The sequence below is a fragment of the Bos indicus genome, chromosome X (assembly GCF_029378745.1).
Source record: "Bos indicus isolate NIAB-ARS_2022 breed Sahiwal x Tharparkar chromosome X, NIAB-ARS_B.indTharparkar_mat_pri_1.0, whole genome shotgun sequence".
Lineage (NCBI taxonomy): Eukaryota > Metazoa > Chordata > Mammalia > Artiodactyla > Bovidae > Bos > Bos indicus.
Window position 1 is genome coordinate 135,774,643 of NC_091789.1, and position 22,985 is coordinate 135,797,627.

The 22,985-nt window shown below is 42.5% G+C and overlaps 1 protein-coding gene across 4 annotated transcripts in view; it reads right to left on the reverse strand.

The window, feature by feature from the left end:
- Window positions 1-22,985, reverse strand: part of NHS (NHS actin remodeling regulator) — a 345,791-nt gene that overhangs the window by 42,886 nt on the left and 279,920 nt on the right. For all 4 annotated transcript variants that reach the window (XM_070784960.1, XM_070784958.1, XM_019956232.2 and 1 more), the window contains exons 2-3: window positions 21,398-21,550; window positions 6,710-6,843 (exon numbers count right to left, since the gene is read on the reverse strand). In XM_070784960.1, the coding sequence (XP_070641061.1) occupies window positions 6,710-6,843; window positions 21,398-21,550 (287 nt within the window). The remainder of the gene's footprint in view (window positions 1-6,709; window positions 6,844-21,397; window positions 21,551-22,985) is intronic.

A 22,985-nucleotide genomic window follows, 5' to 3' on the forward strand; every position in this document is an offset into this window, starting at 1 on the left:
ATTTTCTTGTTTCTACTTGGGGCCTTTTCTCTTTTTGCCTAGAGAAGTTCCTTTAACATTTGTTGTAAATCTGGTTTGGTGGTGCTGAACTCTTTTTGCTTGCCTGTAAAGCATTTGATTTCTCTGTGAAATCTGAAGGAGAGCCTTGCTGGGTAGAGTTGTCTTGGTTGTAGGCTTTTCTGTTTCATCACTTTAAATATACTGTGCCATTCTGTTCTGGCCCGCAGATTTTATAATGAAAAATCAGCTGATAGCCTTATGGGAGTTCCCTTGAATGTTACTTGTTGCTTTTCCTTTGATGTTTCTCATATTCTCTCTTTATCCTTAATTTTTGTCATTTTAATTATAGTGTGTCTTGGCGTGTTCCTTTTTGGGTTCTTCTCTATGGGACTCTGTGCTTCCTAGACTTAGGTGACTGTTTTCTTTCCCAGGTTAGGCAAGTTTTCAGCTATTAGATTTTCGGATATGTTCTCAGCCTGTTTCTCTCTTTCTTCTCCTTCTAGGACCTGTATAATGGGATTTTTAGTATGCTTGATGTTGTCCCAGAGGTCTCTTAAACTGTCCTCTTTTCATTTTTTTTTTTTTTTTTCTGTTCACTGGTAATGATTTCTACCACTGTCTTCCAGCTCATCGATCCAGTCCTTGATATCATTTAGTCTACTATTGATTCCTCCTAAAGTATATTTTTTTCATTTCAGTTACTGTTCTTCATCTCTGTTTCATCAGTCTTTATATTTTCTAACTATTTGTTAAAAACTTCTAACTTGTTTTGTGCATCCATTCTTCTCCCAAGTTCTTTCATCATCTTTACAATCATTACTCTGACCTCCTTCTAAGGTAGAATGTCTGTCTCCTCTTCACTTAGTTCTTCTGGGGTTTTATCTTATTCCTTCATCTGGAACATGTTCCTCTGCTACTTCATTTTTATCTAAGTTGCTGTTGGTATTTTTACACATGTAGCAGGTTAGTTATGTTTCTCAGCCTTGGAGGAATGGCCCTCTGTAGGACAAGTCCCATGCGTCCCTGAAGCACATTCCCCTCTTGTCACCCAAGCTATATGCTCTAGGGATTCCCTCTAAGATGGCTGTGTGGGTCCTTCTTTTGTGGTGGGCTGATGATGTGGGTGGTCTGGTAGGCCCCTAGTCCAACTGGTTGTCAGGCCCTGCCTTGTATGGATGCTACTGGCTGCTGGGACTTGTTTATGAATGTCTGACTACAGAACTCCAGGGGGCCCTGGGGCTAGTACCAGCTCACTGGTGGGTGGAGTCAGGATACAGAAGACTCAGGGGCTATTGTCCTCTCTAGTGGTGGGTGAAAGCAGTTCTTGGGATTAGTGCTAGACTACTGGCAGGTGGAGCCTGGTCCTGGAGCCTGGCTGCAGGGCCCAGGGATCCAGAGCTTGTATCAGATCACTGATGGAGGCATAGTTGTGGTGGAGGCATAGTTCCTAACACAGTTGAGTATGAAGTTTGGGGTGTCCCAAAACTTGTATTGTCCTGCTAGTGGGCAGGGCATGTCCAAGGATTGGGTCTGATGTACTTTTGGCTGGCTGGGTCTACAAGCTGTGGGACTGTAGTTTTCTGGCATCTGGTGTCTGCCCACTGGTGGGTGGAGCTGAGTCTTGGCCCTCTGGTGGGCAAGGCCATGCCTAGAGGTGTGTCTAGAGGGGGCTATGAACTCATGATCATGTGAGCTCAGACAGTAAAGAATCCGCTTGCAATGTAGGAGACCTGGGTTCAATCCCTAGGTCGTGAAGATCCCCTGGAGAAGGGAATGGCAACCCACTCCAGCATTCTTGCCTGGAGAATCCCCATGGACAGAGGAGCCAGGCGGGTTACAGTCCATAGGGTCACAGAGTCAGACATGACTGAGTGACTAAGCACACATGAGCTCACGAAGTCTTTAGGCAGCCTATGTGCTGAGGGGTGGGGCTGTGTCCCCATCCAGTTAGTTGTTTGACCTGAGATGCCCCAAAACAGGTGCCTACAGGCCACTGGGTAAGGCCACGGCTTGGTGCTACTTAGCTAATGGCACCTGCCAGCACTGACTTCCATGGGGTAGAATAAGTTCCTAAATATGGCTGCTGCCAGTGTCTATGTCCCCAGGATGAGCCACAGCTGCCCCTACCTCTCAGGGAGGCTCTTCAAGACCAGCAGATGCTTCTGGCCCTGGCTCCTATGAAATTACTGCTTTTGCCCTGGATCTTGGTGTGCATGAGGTTTTTGTGTGTGCGTCTTTTAAGAGTGGTTAAACCCTGCTGGCCTTCAAAGCCAAATACTCTGGGGGCTTGTCTTCCCAGAGCATTGCAGGACCTCTGGGCTAGGGAGCCTGATGTGGGACTCAGATCTCCCCTGTGGGAAAAACTCTGCAATGTAAGTATTCTCCAGTTTGTGGGTCACTCACTTTGAGGACTTAATTATATCACAAATCCACTCCTACCCATCTTGTTGTGGTTCCTTTTTTTTTTTTTATGTCTCTAGTTGTTAAAGATCTTTTCTGATAGGTTTTGGTCTTTTTCATAGATGGTTGTTCTGCGGATGGCTGTGGTTTTGGTGTGCTGTGAGAGGAGGTGAGCTCAGGGTTTTTCTACTCTGCCATCTTGGTCAGAATTTTCTCTCACTGTTCTTGTATGTTTGCTTCTCCAGGAGGACTTCAGTATCAGTGGATCTAACTCCCTTTTTATAAAAGCTTATGAGTAATTTTGGGGGGGATTGTGTTAAATTTCTAAGTTAACTTAGAACTGACTTGTTTATAGTGCTGAATCATTCTGTACAAGAACAAGGGATGTCCTTCCATTTGAGAAAGGCTAATTTTGTGTCTTTTAGGAATGCTTTCAAGCTTTTCCAATATAGGTTTTACACATTTGTGAAAAATTAATTTCTAAGTAACCTTTGTTATTGCTGTAAATGGAATTTTCTATAGCACTAGGTCATCTAATTGTCTCTCATTTGTATACATGAAGGGTATTGATTTTTGTGTTTATGTCCTGCTACTGTACTGAATTCTTTTATTGTTTAAATTAGTTTTATCATTTATTCTCTCCAATCTTCCTGGTGCAGCATCACATCACCTGCAACTAGACCTAGGTTTACTTCTTCTTTACCAATTCTTATACCTGTAATTGATCTATTTTGTCTAACTGCATGGATTAATCCCTCTAATATAATGCCAGTTAGTACCAGATAGTGAGTATCCTTCCTTTGTTCCTGATTTTAGTAGAAATGCCTCTGATGTTTCCCTATTAAGTAAGATATTGGCTTTAGGACTAAGGCAGAGATATTTTATCCTGTTAATGAAGTACCACTCACTTCCTATTTTCTCAAGTTTTCATAAAGAATAGGTCTTGTATTTTATTAAAGGCCTTTCCATCATCTATGGAAGTAATCATATGGATTTTTCCTCCTTAGATCTATTAACACAGTATATGATACTAATAGATTTCCTAATACTGAACCAACCTTCCATTCCTGGAATAAATCCCATTTAGTCATGGTATATTAATTTCTTAATATGATAGTGTATTCTGTTTGCTCAAAGTTAATTTACTTTTTAAATGTATTTTATTTATTTTAGCTTTGCACTGGGTCTTCATTGCTGCATGTGGGCTTTCTCTAGTTGTGGCAAGCAGGGGCTACTCTTTCTTGAGGTGCACAGGCTTCTCACTGGGGTGGCTTCTCCTGTTGCAGAGCATGGGCCCTAGGGCACGCAGGCTTCAGTAGCTGTGGCACGTGAGCTTATTAATTGTGGCACATAGGCTTGGCTGCTCCACGGCATGTGAAATCTACCCAGACTAGGGATCGAACCTGTGTCCCCTGCATTGTCAGGCAGATTCTTATCCACTGTATCACTAGGGAAGTCCTAATTTAGTAGTTTTGCATCAATAATCATGAATTGATATTGGTCTGTCCTTCCTGGCTTTTACTCTCCCTCCTTCCCACCTTCCCTCCCATCTGTATCAGGTTTAAGTATCAAACCTTCAGCAAAAGTTCATAAAAGAAATGGTGAAGTTCTTCATTTTCAATGTGCTGAAACAACTTATAGAGCATTGGTATTATCTGGACTTTGAAGGTTTAGTTGAATTCCCCTGGGAAACCGTCTGGACCTGAGATCACCTCCTTTGCCATCCTTGCTAAAGGAGAATTTCCACGTGGACTTTAGTTAGGAGATACCCCTTGAATTTTTGGCTTACAGAGCTGGGATTTAAACCTAGTTAGACCCATGTCTTATCACTGTGTCACTGATAACCTCAGGGACTTGACTGCCTAATTGTAATAATGATGATGTCTAATACATATTAAGTGCTTATTATGCTTCAGGTACTGTTTACATGTATTAATACATTCAATCCTTATTTCAGACTTATGAGGTACTAGCTCTTATTCTCCCTGAGACACTGAAATGATTATCTTGTTCAGGGTCACACAGCTCGTAAATAGCAGAGCTGGTCTTCAATTCCAGGCAGCTGGCTTCACAGTCCATGTCTTTAGTGACCAAGGTACAGTATAACAGTTTGTAGAACTGTGGATGATTGTATACCAGAATCTCAGTATGAATGCTTTTTTAAAGGAAAAAATGATTTAACTAAAGTCTTGTAAATGAAAGAAGAGTTGCCATTTATGATGATGTATGTCTAGCAATTTGGCTACAAATTTCCTATCCCTACACCAACAGCCTTTTCTCTTTTAGCAGTGTACGGCCTTTGTAAGCATAATGTACAGAACTGTGTTCTATTGTAAGTCAGCTCCAGGTCTGAGGGATTCAACTTGAATGGAAAATCTTCCAATGACCATGGTGATCCAAACTCAATCAAACAAGTCAAACAGTTAAAGTTTTCCCATATTACTTAGATATACTAAATAGTATCATTGAGATGGGTAAATTTTCTGCTTTATATAAGTATGACCTCTTATTAATGTCTATTGGGAAAATGAAGTACCCTCATTGCTATTCATTAGTCTAAGCTTTTTCCTATACTCTTACTTTGGAATTTAGACATTATTAAAAATTATGCAGATGAAGACAAAGGGTAATATTTTTATGTCATTTCTGTAAATGCTTAACATCTTCTCTCCCACCTCCCCCCGCCAAAAAAACCAACTTAATGAGCCACAAAACATGTTATAATGAATGGGAAAAATATTTTTAGCATTTTTATGCAGAAAATGCCTTATTAAAAGCAAATGCTTCAGCAAGCAGATTTGAGCTTAATAGGAACTTTTGTCAAGTAGGGGCTTTTATGACAAATCACTAGCATGTGTAACTGTTCTATATAAAGACCTGGAAAGCCCTCAGAGGCTCTTACCTTCCTTTCTGGTCCCTGAACCGCATTGCAGCAGTGTGGCACTTAGCAGACATTTGATGAGCCTGAAGGATGTGAAGCCTACTATCTAGCCACAGGTAGGAAAAATGTCTGTCTACTGTTAAATATTACTCATTGTTTTACCTGGATATATCATGAGAGTCATTCAGATGAAATCTGTTCTCATCTGGGTGTCTGGCATCATGTGACCCAAATATTTTGATTCTAATTTGCATGTTATAAAACCCAGAAGGGTACAGGGTTTATAATCATATATACAACCTTAATTTCAAATAAAAACCTCAACCTCTCCCTACACTATTATAACTTCTTTAGACTTAGGCATGACACTGGCATGACAAGGGCGCAGGAGTCCACCCACTCAGGCACGCTACGTGGGCTGATTTGGTCACAGAAATAGCAGTCCCTCACCTCAGTGATGGCAGAAAGTGCTCACCTGTTCCTGCTTAGGCCTCAGAAGACACACCTGGGGTAATGGTGTTTCAGGTATTCTGAGCTGGTCTCAGCTTCATCATGTCTGATCCATACTTGGGGGCTTGAGCCGAGTTACAGCCACACCCACCCAGGCAAGGCTGACATCACCAGTGGTGGTGATATCACTCTAGTAGCTGGTTACTCAGAACACCCTTCTTTGTAGAATGGGGGAAGCATGAAATTATGACATGATTCATCTTTAAACACTAATTTTTCACATCACGTAAGTTCTTTCTCAGTTCACCCTGCCAAGACAGCCACGCTATCACCTGGCTGGTAACAATAGTAGTGCTTGCAGCAATTAACATTTACTGAGGTCCTGCTCTATGCCTGGCATTGTGCTAAGATCTTTGTATGCCTTATCTCATTTAACCCTCAAACTCTATAAGCTAGCTACTATTAATATCCCCATATTACAGATGAGGGAGCTTAGGACAAAGAAGGTAAATAACCAGCCCTAAATCTTTCAGATTTAGAATTGCAGAAGAATTAGGATTTGAAGGACTTTCCCCCTGATTTTATTTTTATTAAATTATACTTTAGAATATCATGTTAGTTTCAGGTATACAACAAAACTATGCAATAAATCCTGTTTATCTTTTTTATATATAGCACTGTATGTGTCTTAATCCCATACTCCTAATTTCTCTTACTTTAGAGTCCTTAACTGTTACTGCTCTACAGCATTGTGCAGCCAATTAACTGAAAAAAAAAAATCTGTATCCCCACTCTATTCCAAAGAAAGAGGCATTCCTTTCAAAAACAAAAGGGGAAAAATTCAGTTGTCAAATGCCCATAACTAGCTCTTTCAGGCAGCCCAGTCTCCTTTGGTAGGAGAAGGGACACTGACTCCCAAGACCCACTCAGACTTCCCACTAAGCAGGCACAGGGTGGCCACTTGGCCACCAAGCTCACCGTTAAGAAGTGCCGGTCCTTGGCTTCGCGCCTCCTCTGGCTGTGAGCCGGGGGGTAGGCGGGCAGTGGAGGAGCTGCTACTGAGATGGGTGCAGCAGCTCTCTGCTCCCGACGATCGCTCCGGCTCCGGTGTTCTGGGGGCAGAAAAATCAATAATATAGAAACACACTTGGCATTTTCAATTTCTCTTTCTCCCTTGGGAGGATGAGCAAAAGGCTGGAAAAAAGTGAGTTTTTGCTAATCTAGCTCATTTGTATACCAAATAAGATTTTCAGAATGGTTCTGAACTAAACTTTTACTTCATAGTAATATGAAATTGGATGCCTACATTCAGTGGGTCCGTCTCAAGACGGATCACTCTGCGTTTGATATTTCTCAGTACAACTTGTTTCAAAACAACATGAGCAAGAAAAAAAAATCTAGAATAGTGGTGCAAGATCTGCTGACCTGAGTCCTGGAGTAGACCATAGGCACAGACACGCCAGAGCCTCCCAGGGCGTGGTAAGGACAGATGCTCACAGATATCCAGTGGGTGATGGAGCCAGCTCACATTGGCTCAGGGGCACAGATAGTTAGGCGTTCAGGAATTTTGCAAGCCAGCTTGTAAATTGTCAGTAACTTGAAATAGGCTACGGTGGGAATATTTATATCACAGAAATTGGTGAGTCCTACACATTAGGGCCTCATTTATTTATTTCTTTATTACATTTTTTGGGCTTCCCTTGTAGCTCAGTTGGTAAAGAATCTGTCTGCAGTGCAGGAGACCCAGGTTCAATCCCTGGGTTGGGAAGATCCCCTGGGGAAGGAAATAGCAACCCACTCCAGTATCCTTGCCTGGAAAATCCCATGGACAGAGGAGCCTGGTGGGCTGCAGTCCATGGGGGTCAAAGAGTCAGGCAGGACTGAGCAACTAATGCTTACTTACTTACATTTTTTTTTTAAAGAGACTGTGGCTGGCACACCATTACACCCGTCTAAGCCCTGTCACCCACAACACCCAGATGGTTTTCAAATTCTGGGTTCCTAGAGGAAGCAAAGGGATCCCAGTGATGACAACTGTCTGATTTAGGAATAAAGCTACTTTGGGGAAAAAAACCAAGAAATTTCCATGTGTGGGGTGAAGTGATCCTAACTGTATAATAAGAATCACAGGGACACCAGGAGCACAGTTTAGCTTTCTGGGTATCTCAGTGAGCCTACCCAACATACCCTGCCCAACAAACTGGCCACAACAAAGGCTGCACTACCTGCCAAAACCCAGCCCACACTCACACCCAGGGCCTCAAGTCTCATGACCCCCACCCAATATGACGGGGTACAAATTTGTGCAGCAGGTGTCCTAAATTGCCTTCTGTTGTTTAAAACTGCCATCACTCAGCACATCTACAATAATAATTGTAATGCCCAGTGCTTGTTGGGCAATGGGCATGCATCAGAGATGCTTTGCAAAAGCTTGTAGGTGCATTATCTTGACTATTGCACGAAGCAGGCACTGATAGTGTCCCTCTTGTGCAGACACCTACATGGATCAGGGAGGCTAAGTCATTGCTGAGCTGTCACTGGTACACACTTGGCCCCAGGGCCCTGCTCGTGACCACTCCTTGACCTGTAAGCTCTAGAAGATGTAAACACACCTTGCCCATCAGAGCAAGACTGCTGGGATTTGACAGTATTTGTTATAATTACATTTTATCACATTCTAATTCTTTGGACACTGATAATATAGAATATTTGGCTACTCATAAGACAGTATTCTTTCCCCCATATTGTTGTTTAGTTGCTCAGTCGTGTCCGACTCTTTGCTACCCCATGGACTGTAGCCTGCCAAGCTCCTCTGTCCACGGGATTTCCCAGGCAAGAACACTGGAGTGAGGTGCCATTTCCTTCTCCAGGGGATCTTCCTGACCCAGGGGTCGAACCTGCGTCTCTTGCACTGGCAGGCAGACTCTACCACCGAGCCACCAGGGAAGCCCTTTACCCATATTAGGAAACAGCCAACTACACTGACCCTCTCAGGTGGCGTCAGGTGTCTGTTCTCTACAGGCCCTGTAGTGCCCAGGGCCCATTTCATCTCTGTCATTGTACTGATAAAAGTCAGGATCTCTCTGTATGTCTGCCTCTGTATAGAAGTCTGCTCCTGGACAATAGAGATTATAGTCAGCTTTCCATCACTGTGCCCTGCTGTGCCTGTGATACAGTGGATTTTCAGTAAATGTTTGTGGAGTGACTGAAAGGAAGAACAAATTAATGCTTTCATGAAGGTCTGCTTTTGTAATCGTAGAATGTACTCTAAAGCCCTATCTTTCCATGGGCTGGGTACTGAGTCAGTGGCCTCACTGTACCCTTCTCTTAGGCCCTTCTCTGGGTCTTGTTGCCCGTTGACACTGGCCTCCCTAATGCTGCCTATTCTTTGCTGTATTCAGTGTGCTGCACTCTAAACCAGTACCTGAGCACTCTCGAACCTTCTGATTTCTGTCCATGTCTGATTGGCTTGTCTGTGGGCCTCCCTGCCTCAACTGCCAACTTTGTCTGCCAGAAAATGTGGCAGAATTACTCATCTTCCTTTGCTTGGGGTTCTTGAGACAAATGTTGACTCCCATTCACAACCAGAGAAAAGTCCTCAACCCCATGTAGGTGCTCTTTGCTGAACTGCCTCCAAAGCCATTGCTCATCAGGAAGACTTCTATAAAAAGTATTTATTATATATAGTAGATTTACAATATTGTGCTAGTTTCAGGCATACAGCTTCAGATTCCTTTCTGTTATAAGATACTGAATATAGTTCCCTGTGCTATACAGGTAAATCCTTGATGTTAGTCTATTTTATATATAGTGCTGGGTATCTGTTAATCCCATACTCTTAATTTATCCATCCCCCTTTGGTAACCACAAGTTTGTTTTCTATGTCTATGAGTCTATTTCTGTTTGGTAAATAAGTGGATTTTTTTTTTTTTTAGATTCCACATGTAAGTGATAACATATATCTCTCTTTCTCTGACTTAGTATGATAATCTCTAGGTCCATCCATGTTGGTGCAATATTTCATTCTTTTTTCATTGCTGGGTAATATTCCATTGTATATATTCCACATCTCCTTTATCCATTCATCTATTGATGAGCTCTTATGCTGTTTCCATGTCTTGGCTACTGTGAACAGTGCTGCTATGAGCATAGCAGTACAAGTATCTTTTTGAATTATAGTTTTCTCCAGGTATATGTCCAGGAGTGGGATTTCTGGATCATATGGTAACTCTATTTTTAGTTTTTTAAGGAACCTTCATACTGTTCTCCATAGTGGCTGCACCACTTTACATCCACACCAACGGATAGAAGGGTACTCCTTCTCCACACCTTCTCCAGCATTTATTATTTGTAGACTTTTTCATGATGGCTATTCTGACTGGTGTGAGGTGATACCTTGTTGTAGTTTTGATTTGCATTTCTCTAATAATTAGCCATGTTGACCATCTTTTCACATGCCTGTTGGCCATCTGTATGTCTTCTTTGGAAACACATCTATTTATTGAGTTTTTTTACATTAAGTTGTATGAGATGTTTGTATATTTTGGGAACTAAGCCCTTGTTGGCCTCATTATTTGCAAATATTTTTCCCAGTCTGTAGGTTGTCTTTTGTTTATGGTTTATTTGTTTATGACTGTCTTTTTGTTTATGTCTTTGCTATGAGAAAATCTATAAACCTCACTAGGTCCTATTTATTTATGTTTGTTTTTATTTCTTTTACCTTGGGAGACTGATCTAAGAAAACACTGCCATTTATGTCTGAGAATGTTTTGCCTGTGTTCTTTTCTAGGACTTTTATGGTGTTATTGTTTAAGTATTTAAGCCATTTTATATTTATTGTTGTGTATGGTGTGAAGGAGTGTTCTAACTTCATTGATTTACATGAGGCTGTCCAGCTTTTCCAGCTCCACTTGCTGACAAGACTGTCTTTTCTCTAGTGCATATTCTTACCTCCTTTGTTGAAGGTTAATGACTGTAGGCATGTGGGTTTATTCCTGGGCTGTCTATTCCGTTCTTCTGATCTATCTGTTTTTTCTCTTCTGTTCTTTTGATCTGTTTTTGTGACAGTACCAAGCTGTTTTATTGCTGTAGCTTTGTAATATTGTCTGAAGTCTGGGAGGGTTATGCCTCCAGCTTTGTTCTTAAGGCAATTCTTGGTCTTTTGTAGTTCCATATAAATTTTAGGATTATATGTTCTAGCCTGTGAAAAATGTCATGGATAATTTGATAAAGATCACATAAAATCTGTAGATAGCTTTGGGTAGTATGACTGTTTTTAACAATATTAATTCTTCCAGAACAAGTACATGGGAGACCTTTCCATGTCTTGGTATCACCTTCAGTTTCCTGTATCAGTGTTTTATAGTTCTTACATATAAGTCTTTTACCTCAGTGGTTAGGTTTTTTCCCTAGGTATTTAATTTTTTTTACACAATTTTAAATACACAATAAATGTTTTACTTTCTCTTATATTTCATTGCTAGTGTAAAGAAGTGCAACAGATTTCTGTATATTGATCTTGTACCCTGCTACCTTGCTGAATTCATTTATTCTAATAGTTTTTATATGGAGTCTTTAGGGTTTTCTATATAGAGTATCATATCATCTGTGTACAATGACAATTTTATCTCTTCCCTTTCAGTTTGGATACCTTTTATTTCATTTTCTCATCTAATTGCTGTGGCTCGGACTTCCAATACTATGGTGAATAGAAGTGATGAGAGCTGGCTTCCATGTTGGTGTTGCAGAATTCAGTGGGAAGGCTTTCAGCCTTTTGCCACTGAGTATTGTACTAGCTCTGGATTTGTTGTAAATGGATGTTATTCAGCATTACGTTGTTCTACTCATTTTCATGTGAGTTTTTATCATGAATGGTATTAAATTTTATCAAATGCTTTTTCTAACTTTATTGAGATGCTCATGTTGTTTTTGTCTTTTTTTTATGGCATATGGTGTATCACTTTGATTGATGTGTGTATGTTGAACCATCCTTGGAATGAATCCAAATTGATCATGATGTATGATCCTTTTTATATGTTGTTGGATTGATTTGCTAACATTTTGGTGGGGATTTTTGCATCTGTTGATACATGTATCAGAGATATTGAGCTGTAATTGTCTTTTTTTGTAGTGCCTTTGATTTTGATATCAGGATGATGTTGGCTTCATAAAATGATTTGGGGAGTGTTCCCCTCTCTTTAGTCTTTTGGAAGAGTTTGAAAAGGATAGGTATGAGTCTATTTTACTTCTAGTAATCAGTGTATTTTGGAGAAGGCAATGGCACCCCACTCCAGTACTCTTGCCTGGAAAATCCATGGATGGAGGAGCCTGGTAGGCTACAGTCCATGGGGTCGCTACGAGTTGGACACAACTGAGCGACTTCACTTTCACTTTTCACTTTCATGCATTGGAGAAGGAAATGGCAACCCACTCCAGTGTTCCTGCCTGGAGAATCCCAGGGATGGGGGAGCCTTGTGGGCTGCCATCTATGGGGTCGCACAGAGTCGGACACGACTGAAGCAACTTAGCAGCAGCAGCAGCAATCAGTGTATTTAAATTATCTGTTGCTTGTTGATTGAGTTTTGGCAGGCTGTATGTTTCTAGAAATTTGTCAGTTTCTTCTACGTTGTCCATTTTGTTGGCATATTACTGTTCATAGTATTTTTCTTATTTTTTAATATGTCTGCAATATTGGTAATTATTTTTCTTTCATTTCTTATTTTGTGTAATTGGGTCCTCTCTCTCAGGTGAGCCTGGTTAGCCATTCATTGATTTTGCTTACTCTTTCAAAAAAAACAGCTCTTGGTTTTATTGATTTTTTATTTTTAATCTATATTTTATTTCCTCTCTGATCTTTATTATTTCCTTCCTTCTGCTGACTTTTAAATGTTCTTCTTGTAATTCTTTTAGGTGGAAGGTCAGGTTGTTTATTGGAGATTTTTCTTATTTCTTGAGGAAGGCCTGTATTGCTATGAACTTCTCTCAGGTCAGGACGGCTTTTTCTGGATCCCAAAGATTTTGGATGGTTGTGTTTTTATTGTCCTTCATCTTGAGGTATTTTTAAATTTCCTCTTTAATTTCATTGTTGGCCAATTGGTTTTTAGTAGCATGTTGTTTAGTATCCATGTGATCATTTTTTCCTCATTTTTCTTTCTGTGACGGATTTCTAGTTTCATGCCATTCTGGTAGGAGAAGATGCTTGAGATAATTTCTATCCTTTTATATTTGTTCAGACTTTATTTTATATCCTAGTGTGTGGTCTGTCCTAGAGAATGTTCCATGTGTGCTTGAAAAGAGTGTGTATTCTGGTTTCCTTGGATGTAGTGTCCTGTAGATATTAATCCATTTAACTATTCTAAAGTGTCATTTAGATGTATCTATTGCTTTACCTATGTTCTGTCTGGAAGGTCTGTCCATTGATAAAAATCTATTAATGTATCCCCATCAGTTGCTCCTTTTATGTCTGTTAGTATTTGTTTTATGTATTTAGGAGGTTTAGTATTGTGTGGATATATGTTAATGAGGACAATATTTTCTTCTGTTGATCCCTGTATCATTAATATAGTGTCCTTTTTTGTCTTTATTCATGGCCTTTGTTTTAAAGTCTGTTTTGTCTGATATGAATATCACTACCCTTACTTTCTTGACATTTCTATTTGCATGAGGTATCTTTTGCCATCCCCTCACTTTCAATCTATGTATTTCTTTCACCCTAAAGTGGGTCTCTTGTAGGCAGCATATTGTAGGTTCTTGTTTTATTATCCAGTATGTCATTCTGTGTCTTTTTATCAGAGCATTTAGTCTATTGACATTTAAAGTAATTATTGATAGTATGTATTTATTGCCATTTTAAACCTTGTTTTCCAGTTGATTTTGTATGTCTTCCCTTTTTTGTTTTTCCTTTTGTAGTTTGATGGTTTTCTTTAGCATTGTGCTTGAGTTCTTTTCTTTTTAGTTTTTGTGAGACCACTGTATGCTTCTGATTTGTGGTTACCCTGGTTTTCAAGTGTGTTAAACTGTAACTCTAGCTATTTGTTTTAGACTGATAGTCATGTGAGCTCAGTTCAGTTCAGTTCAGTCACTCAGTCGTGTCTGACTCTTTGCGACCCCATGAATCGCAGCACGCCAGGCCTCCCTGTCCATCACCAACTCCCGGAGTCCACTCAGACTCATGTCCATCGAGTCAGTGATGCCATCCAGCCATTTCATCCTCTGTCGTCCCGTTCTCCTCCTGCCCCCAATCCCTCCCAGCATCAGAGTCTTTTCCAATGAGTCAAGTCTTCACATGAGGTGGCCAAAGTACTGGAGTTTCAGCTTCAGCATCATTCCTTCCAAAGAACACCCAGGACTCATCTCCTTTAGAATGGACTGGTTGGATCTCCTTGCAGTCCAAGGGACTCTCAAGAGTCTTCTCCAACACCACAGTTCAAAAGCATCAATTCTTCGGTGCTCAGCCTTCTTCACAGTCCAACCCTCACATCCATACATGACCACAGGAAAAACCATAGCCTTGACTAGACAGACCTTTGTTGGCAGAGTAATGTCTCTGCTTTTCAATATGCTATCTAGGTTGGTCATAACTTCTCACATTCTAAAAAATCTACATTTTCTTACTCTCCCATAGTTTGTGATTTTGATATCCTATTTTATATCTTCATGTTTATCCTTTTTCTGTCCCTTATAGTTTTAATTGCTTTCACAATTTTAATTGTTTTTCTAATGCATGTATTGGCTTATCTAATGATTGTCAATCCTTTCATATATTTACCTTTCCTGTTGTAAATTTCCCTTTCCTATAGATTCTTGCTATTTTTCTACTCAGAGAAGACCTTTCAATATTTCTTTTAGGATAAGGTTTAGTATTGCTGTATTCTTTTTTAAGCCTTTATTTTATATTGGAATATAGTTGATTAACAATGTTGTGATAGTTTCATGTGTACAGCAAAGTGATTCAGTTATACATGTAGCTATTCTTTTAAAAATTCTTTTCCCATTAGGTTGTTACATAATATTGAGCAGTTTCCTGTGCTATATAGTAAGTCCTTGTTGGTTGTCCATTTCAAATATAGCAGTGTGTACATGTTAGTCCCAAACTCCCTAACTATCCTTTACCCACACCCCTCCCCAGTAACCGTAAGTTCATTCTCTAAGTCTGTGAGTTGGTTTTTGTTTTGTAAAGAAGTTCATTTGTATCACTGTTTCTTAGATTTTGCATATAAGTGATATCATAGCAATATTTCACTTTCTCTGCCTTACTTCATTCAGTATGACACCCTCTAGGTCCATCCATGCTGCTGCAAATGGCATTATTTCTTTCTCTTTTGTATGTACCACAGCTTCTTTATCCATTCCTCTGTCAATGGAGATTTAGGTTTCTTCCGTGTCTTGGCTATTGTGAACAGTACTGCTATGAACACTGGGGTGCATGTATCTTTTCAGATCATGTTGTTCTCCAAGTATATGCCCAGGAGTGGGATTTCAGGATTATACAGTAGCTCTACTTCTGGTTTTTAAAGGAACTTCCATACTGTTCTCCATAGTGGCTGCACCAATTTACATTCTCACCAACAGTGCAGGAGGGCTTCCTTCTCTTCACACCCTCTCCAGCATTTACTGTTTGTGGATTTTTTGATAATGGCCATTCTGGCTGGTGTGAGGTGATATTTGACTGTAATTTTGATTTACATTTCTCTAGTCATTATCAATGTTGAACATATTTTCATGAGTATTGCTCTATTCTTTTAGTTTTTGCTTGTCTGAGAAGTTCTTTCTATTTTCTTCTATTCTAAATGATAATCTTGCTGGGTAGAGTATTGTACTTTGCAAGTTTCCCCTTTAAGAGCTTTGGATATATGTTGCCACTCCCTTCTGGCCTGCAGAGTTTCTGTAGAGGAATCAGCTAATAGCCTTTTTATATTCCCTTGTAAATGACTCTGTTTTTCTGTTGCTACATTTAGAATCCCTCTTTATCTTTCACTTTTGCCATTTCAATTATATATCTTGGTGTGGATCTGTTTGGGTTCATCTCATTTGGGACCCTCTGTGATTCCTGTACCTAGATATCTGTTTCCTTCTGTAGGTTTGAGAAGTTTTCAGCCACAAGTTCTTCAACTACATTTTGATCCCCTTTTTTCTTTCTTCTTCTGGAATCCCTTTCATGTGGAGGTTGGCATACTTTACATTATCTCATAGGTCTCACATGTCGCTTTCATTTTTTCTTTCATTTGTCTTTCTGTCTACTGATTGGGTGCCTTGTGTTAACTTCCAGATGACTTATTTGTTCTGTTATGTAGACTTGGTCTGCTGTTTATTGGCTTTAGCTTGGTTTTTATCTCAGCAGTTGAGTTGTCTAATTTTGGTTTCCTTATGGTTTCTAGTTCCTTGTTACAGTGATCTGCCTTTTTATCAATAGTCTTTCTGAGGATCTTTAGCATTTTTATCACTTCCTTTTTGAATGTTGGGTCTGGTAGACTGGCGAGGTCTGTTTCTCTCAGGGAATTTCTCTCAGTCTTTTTAAGTGGGAATAGTTCCTCTGCATTTTCATTTTACTTATATTTCTCTTACTCCATGAATTTAGGAGGAACAGTTATCTACTGTGATCTTGAAGTGCTGTTTTCCTATAGGAGTGTTCTGGTACAGACTATGTGAGTCCAGTAGTTTTGATGTGAGGGCTGTGTTTGGTATGGATGCCTGCCGCATCTTTCCTCAGCATGTGCTGGCCGTTATCCTCCCTTGATGAAGGGTGTGTTTGGTGCTGTGCTGTCCAGAGCTTGCACTGTAATGTTGGGTGGGGCCCCCTCTTTGTTCTGTAGTTGCCACAGCTCTGTTGGAGGCAGGGCCTGCCCCCCAGTTGTTGGAATAGAAACCCTGAGATCTGGTTCTCAGCTGTAGTGTGAGGTAGGTAAGACCAGAGCACTCAGCTGTGTGCCAGGACACGTGACTCTGTGACGTATCCTGCCAGCCAGTGTGCACGTCTACAAAATCAGCTGCTGCTGGTGCCACCCCAAGACCCATCTTGGCTGTGAGAACACTGATAATTGGCTCGGGTGGCAGCCTTGCCTTTGGTGTGTGCACGTTCACAAAGCGTGAGCTCCTAATGCCCACTGAAGCAGTGCCCCATGGTGGGAGCACTGATAATTGGTTCCGATGTCAGCCCTGGTGTGTGTGTGTGCTCCCAAAGTCTGGTGTGGCTGGAGCCATGCACCTCTGTGAGCACACTGAGATTGAGGTGTCTATGGTGGACCTACACTCAGCCCTGCCTGTGTTGACTGGGGCTCCTTTGGTGGCCCTGTGCCCCGTCCTGTGTGTGCCTCTACTTATAGCCCAGACCACACTCCAGGCTCTTCTGGATATCTCTGCGTAGCCAAACCAAGTCCTCTCGCCGTGTCTGTCCGCTGAAGCCTGAGTTTCCACACCTAGCACTGTGCAGACCCGCAGGTGAGCCTCCCTGGCTGGGCAGTAACATGGCAGCTTAGTGCCCGTCCCTGTCTATCTTGCTTGGCAGCAAGGTAGCACGGGCACACTCCTCTCTTGGAAATTCTAGACCCCTGAAGCTCCCTTGTCCTGGCAGACCTCCCAGCTAGTGAAAGAGGTTCCTGGGGTGTGGCAACCAGTTCTCTTTCACAGCTCTCTCCCAGGGGTGCAGGTCCCTCTCCCTTAGTGCTACCCAAGTATATGGGGTTCTTTGGTTGGTTGAGCTCTTTTGACGGCTTTTAGCTGGTACGTTGTGAGAATTATTCCAGATGCAGCTGGAATTTTCCTGTATTTGTGGAGGGAGGTGGGCTCCAGGTCCCACTCTGCCGCCTTGCTCTCCCTTCCAGGAAGGTTTTTGAGATAAATCTGCCATGTTAAAGTGTCTGCCTCTAGTGCCACCCTCGTTTTTCTCTACCAGGAGAAAGTCGGCTTTTCTAGATGGGCGGTGGGAGGAAAAGCTTCTACATTCTTAAAATTGTAATGAGAGTAAAAGATAGGTGTCGCTGATTGGGAAAAGGTAGAAGGAAGGGCGGAGTCTGGAGGGAGATATCAACTCAGTTTCCCATTCGGCTTCTCCCCGCTTGCTCTTTCTAAAGCTCATCTCGTTCATGTGCCCCAGGCCTGCAGGAGGCAGGCAGATTAATGGCTCCCTAATACTTCTTTCTGGTGGTGGTGTGGGAGACCATTTATCAACTAGAGCCTGAAACTGCAGTAGACTCTTGGTCCTCATTCCCTTAGACCAATGAAATGTAGACCCCAGCCCCGAAACTTGAAAGAAAAGGAAATATAAAATGTAAATCTCTCTTTATAGCCTCATAATAATCTCTCTGTCACTGTCTTACAAATGTAAACATTGGCATCACTTCAAGCCATTATTGGCTCTGAGCATAAAGAACTGCTAAGGAAAAAAAATGGGAAAAAAGAAGAATCAGAGGCTTAATAACTTGAACTCCATTAAGGCATTGCTTCCTCTGAGGAGCCTTCTCTGAAGCTCCATGGCCTGGTTAGTGCCTTTGCTCTGAGCTCCCGTGGCCCTGTGTTGAAATGACCTGGTTACTTGCCCTTCTCCCTTACTAGACCAGGAATTCTTTGTGTGCCAAGAACCATATGCTATTGCTCTCTGCATCCCAGGTTTAGCACAATGCCTGGACCCTCAGTTGACTTTGTTGAGGGGGGTTGCTGCAGAGTGGATCTTAAAGGCAGCCGGTTTCTCAGTTCTGATCTCAGGATACTCCAACTGTCTAAATAGAGCACCTACAGGGAAGCTCATTTGTGAGCAAGAGCTTGTCGGATAGGTCAGTATTAGTCATGGCCACCAGATGGCGAAAGTGGTATTCTGACAAATGCACTAGTAAGCTTCTGTTTCTTGGACAAGGTTTAAAAAAAAAGTCACTTTCTAATTTCAATTCTACACTGCATGTTTTTAATTCTATGATGCCTATAATTCCTGTTTATGGCTCTCTGCAGTGCTATTAAAACTACTACACCCAAGATTTGCTATGGAGACAACCACGAAGCAAGCCTGTGTGTGGAGGGCAAGACGCAGCTCCTCTGTCTTTCCTAGAAACCCCAGGAGGCCCCATATTCCTCTCTCAGCCCCCCAGGAGGAAGTTCTGAGAAAATTGATACTGGCACTTGCTGTTCCTTAGTTCTGCCATTAAGTCTAAACCTGACAACACAGTGAAATGTGGTAGCTTATGAGCAGCTTAGCGTTATCTGGTTGAATCTGGAAAAATCTAATCAGAGATGACTTATGAATAAAAATAAAGGGATAAAAATAATTATCTCTAAAGGGCTAACATTATTGAAGCTCTCTACTGATGGGATCCGGAGAAGGTGATAGCACCCCACTCCAGTACTCTTGCCTGGAAAATCCATGGACGGAGGAGCCTGGTGGGCTGCAGTCCATGGGGTCGCTAGGAGTTGGACACGACTGAGCGACTTCCCTTTCACTTTTCACTTTCATGCATTGTAGAAGGAAATGGCAACCCACTCCAGTGTTCTTGCCTGGAAAATCCATGGACGGAGGAGCCTGGTGGGCTGCAGTCCATGGGGTCGCTAGGAGTTGGACACGACTGAGCGACTTCCCTTTCACTTTTCACTTTCATGCATTGTAGAAGGAAATGGCAACCCACTCCAGTGTTCTTGCCTGGAGAATCCCAGGGACGGGGGAGCCTGGTGGGCTGCCGTCTATGGGGTCGCACAGAGTCAGACACGACTGAAGCGCACTTAGCAGCAGCAGCAGCAATGACGGGATCAGAAAAGTATTTAGTGAGAATGATCAGATTCCTTGGTCATCATTCTCTACCCCTAGTGCTCAAGCAGTTTTCTACAGAATTTGATTCAGGTACACAAACATTCATTGAGGACCTACTATGAGTGAGAACTTATTATGTCAGGGTTATGGTAAATGCTTTGAATAAAAAAGAAAATCTATGGTAATTCCCCAGTGGTACAGCGGTTGGGACTCAGCACTCTCACTGCTGAGGGCCGGGGTTCAGTCCCTGGTTGGGAAACTAGGATCCCACAAGGTACTCAGTGCAGTCGGTCAAAAAAAATTTTTTTTTCTATCTTCCTCATCCTTGACTTGTTCACGGATTGATGGTAGGAGACAGGCCGGTAAGTGGTTGGTGATGATATACGCTTTTAAGTGGCACGATGGGAGGATGCACAGGCTATTATGGGAAGAGGGCCTAATCCAGGCCACCGAGGAACAGGAAGGGTGTTGTTAAGGAAGCTTTCTGGAGGGTGGCTGGCACTAAAAAATCAGTAAAGAACTTTTCAGCCGACTATCAAATCCAAGTGAATAGTAAGAATGCCAGAGGTAGGTCGAGGGGATATGGACGGTCAGTCTTCATGATAAGGCTGATAGTATCAGCTACTAATAACCAAGGAGAATTGTCAGAAAGAATTGTATTAGGGATATTAGGACATGAGCTCTTTTGTTACAGGTGAAAAAGACAAGGAATGGGGGAAAGGGAGAAGTCATGTACATGAGGAAGAAAAAAGCTGAAAACATTTGCCATTTTATTTCTCCATCTTGACAGTAACATGAAAGCCTTTTATGTGAATGTTAACACTCTCACCAAATACCATTCCTTAAAGGAGCATAGGGTATCTGGAACAAAGACACCTGACTGTACAGGCCCCATATATCTCCACAGCAAAAATCTAAAGACCAAAAAAGCTGGCATACCCAATTCTGACACCAAAGGAGAGGACTCTGGAAGGATGATGCCAGGTTTTAATTTCCTTGTCCTAAGTAGAGTGGCTTTACGGCAGTAAAAATGCAGGCAGTGGAAGAAGAGGCTGCATGCCTATCTCCGACTTTCACAGGACTATGAGAGGGCTGAAAATATTTACTTCCCTAGGACAGTGTATGATGTGGAGGAAAATAAGTCTGGCTGGGGGTCTGGAGGCTCGGGTCTGGGCCTGGCACTGTACCTAACCTGTTGCGTGTGACCCTCACAGGTGTCTTGGCCTCTCTAGGCCTCCATGTGCTCCAATGTAGAATGGATCACATCACTGCTTCTCAACAGGAGCAGAAGCCTCCACCCCCACCCTGGGAAGCTTCTGGTTCATAGAGGACCAGGCTGGAGCCAAGGATGGGAGCCCTCCTACAATGCGGAATCAGTGCCCCAGGTTCCACAGCTACCACTCCAGAACTTCTTTTCATGGAAAAGCCTAGAACGTATTTCTGAGTCAAACCTAATTCTCTTGTAATTGTAATCCAGAGGTGTTTTATTTTTTGGTTCATGTTTAATACGTGCTGAATGCACCAGTTTCTATGGCTGTTTCCTCTTGCCACTTTCATGTCTCTGTACTTTTTGATCAGAATGACTCCTGTCTCTACTTATTCTGAACCTACTTTCGATAGGCGTAAACATCTGACTCCATGACGTCTTTTAGTGCTGCCATGTTTGGCCATTTATATGCTGCAAGTAGTATTATTATAAACCATTTTCCTTTTAAATTCTCTTTATTGCTATATTCAGGCCATAATGCTATCATTAGTTATATCCATAGGCAGGTTATACTAACCAAGAATTTCATTTCAGGGTAGAAAAGGGAGCATTTCAAAGTACTGACTCTAATGAGGGGAGGTGTTGGGACCAAAGGGACACAGAACAAGCCTTTGTGGGGACGAGCTCCAAGTTCTCTCCCCCAAAAGCCCCCAAGCCCGAGATCAGTCACCTCTGCGCAGGGCTTGCAGGCTCTGCCGGGCCTGGCGGTGCAGCTCCTCCACACAGGGCGGCCTGGTGGCCGGGAGGAAGATGTTTCTCTGCTGGTGCCACGGTGCACGGTAGTAAACGCTCAGCTTGCTCTCGACGTCCAGGTTGGAGACAGCTGCAAGATCAAGAGGGAAACAGGGCATTAGACAGGAGCAGCTTTCAGCTGTGCATTGCGCTGTCCCCGGGGTGGAAAGGGGAACAGGAGTGGGGCCTGGGCACAGTGGAAATCCAGTCCGCTGCATTGACCAGAGGAGTTCGAGAAAGGTTTCAAGTTGCCAGTACAGACAGGGACAACCTTTGCCCCCCAAAGCAAGGGACGAGAGACCCTGGCTCTTTGAGCCAGGCCTCAGAGTGGGGTGAGGTCCTGCCTTGTAGGAAGGCAGAGAAGTACCAGAGGAAGGCCTCAGAATTATATAGTTCTGCACAGCTGCTCCTGATGCCTACCTGATCAGTGCCTTTGTCTTACTTCCTATCTCCCGAACCTTACCACTGAGCCATATATTATCCACTGTACTATCTGCCCATCATTCAAAGCACTGCTCAGCTTCCTTAGTTTTGCCTAAGAGCACAAGAACTAAAGAACTTATTAAATAACCTATTACAAGGGTGATGCGTGTTAGGAAGGGAATGTACACATAGTGTTGGAGAGGAGGCGGGGCATGACAACACCTTTGGAATCCCTGCAGAACTCCTGAGCACCGTGCGAGCATCAGGATTGGTAGGATATATACCTCTGTGGTGGGAGTGATTTAGTCATTAAGTCGTGTCCAACTCTTGCGATCCCATGGACTGTAGCCTGCCAGGCTCCTCTGTCCATGGGATTCTCCAGGTAAGAATACTGCAGTGGGTTGCCATATCCTTCTCCAAGGATCTTCCCAACCAAGGAATCAAACCCAGGTCTCCTGCATTGCAGGCAGATTCTTTACAGACTGAGCTGTAAACTGAGGGTAAGCTCTCAGAGCTGGGCGGGGGGCAGGGTAGAAGGTTACCGTTTAAGAGTTGCTAGGTGGTGTAGTGGTCAGGACTTTGGTTCCCAGTTCAGGGGTCATGGGTTTGATTCCTGGTGGGGGAGTGGGGGAGTGGGGGAGTGGGGAAGCCAGGTCCATACCATATTAGTGCATAGTGGATATGTGGATTCTTTCTTTGTTGGATAGTGCAACAGTGATGATGTAAGTGTAACTTACAGGTACCTGGGGGTACTTATTTTAATTCTTGATTTGGCTGTGCTGGGTCTTATTTAGGGCTTCCCTCAGAGCTCAGTCGGTAAAGAATCTGCCTGCAATGCAGTAGAGACAGGTTTGATTCCCGGGTCAGAAAGATCCCCTGGAGAAGGGAATGGCAACCCACTGCAGAATTCTTGCCTAGAGAATCCCATGGACAGAGGAGCCTGGCAGGCTACAGTCCATGGGGTCATAAGAGTTGGACATGACTTAGTGGGTCTTATTTACAGCATGTGATCTCTTAGTAGCAGGATATGTGGATCTCATTCCCTTACCAGGGATTGAACCTTGGCACCCTGAATTGGGAGCTCAGAGTCTTAGCCACTGGAC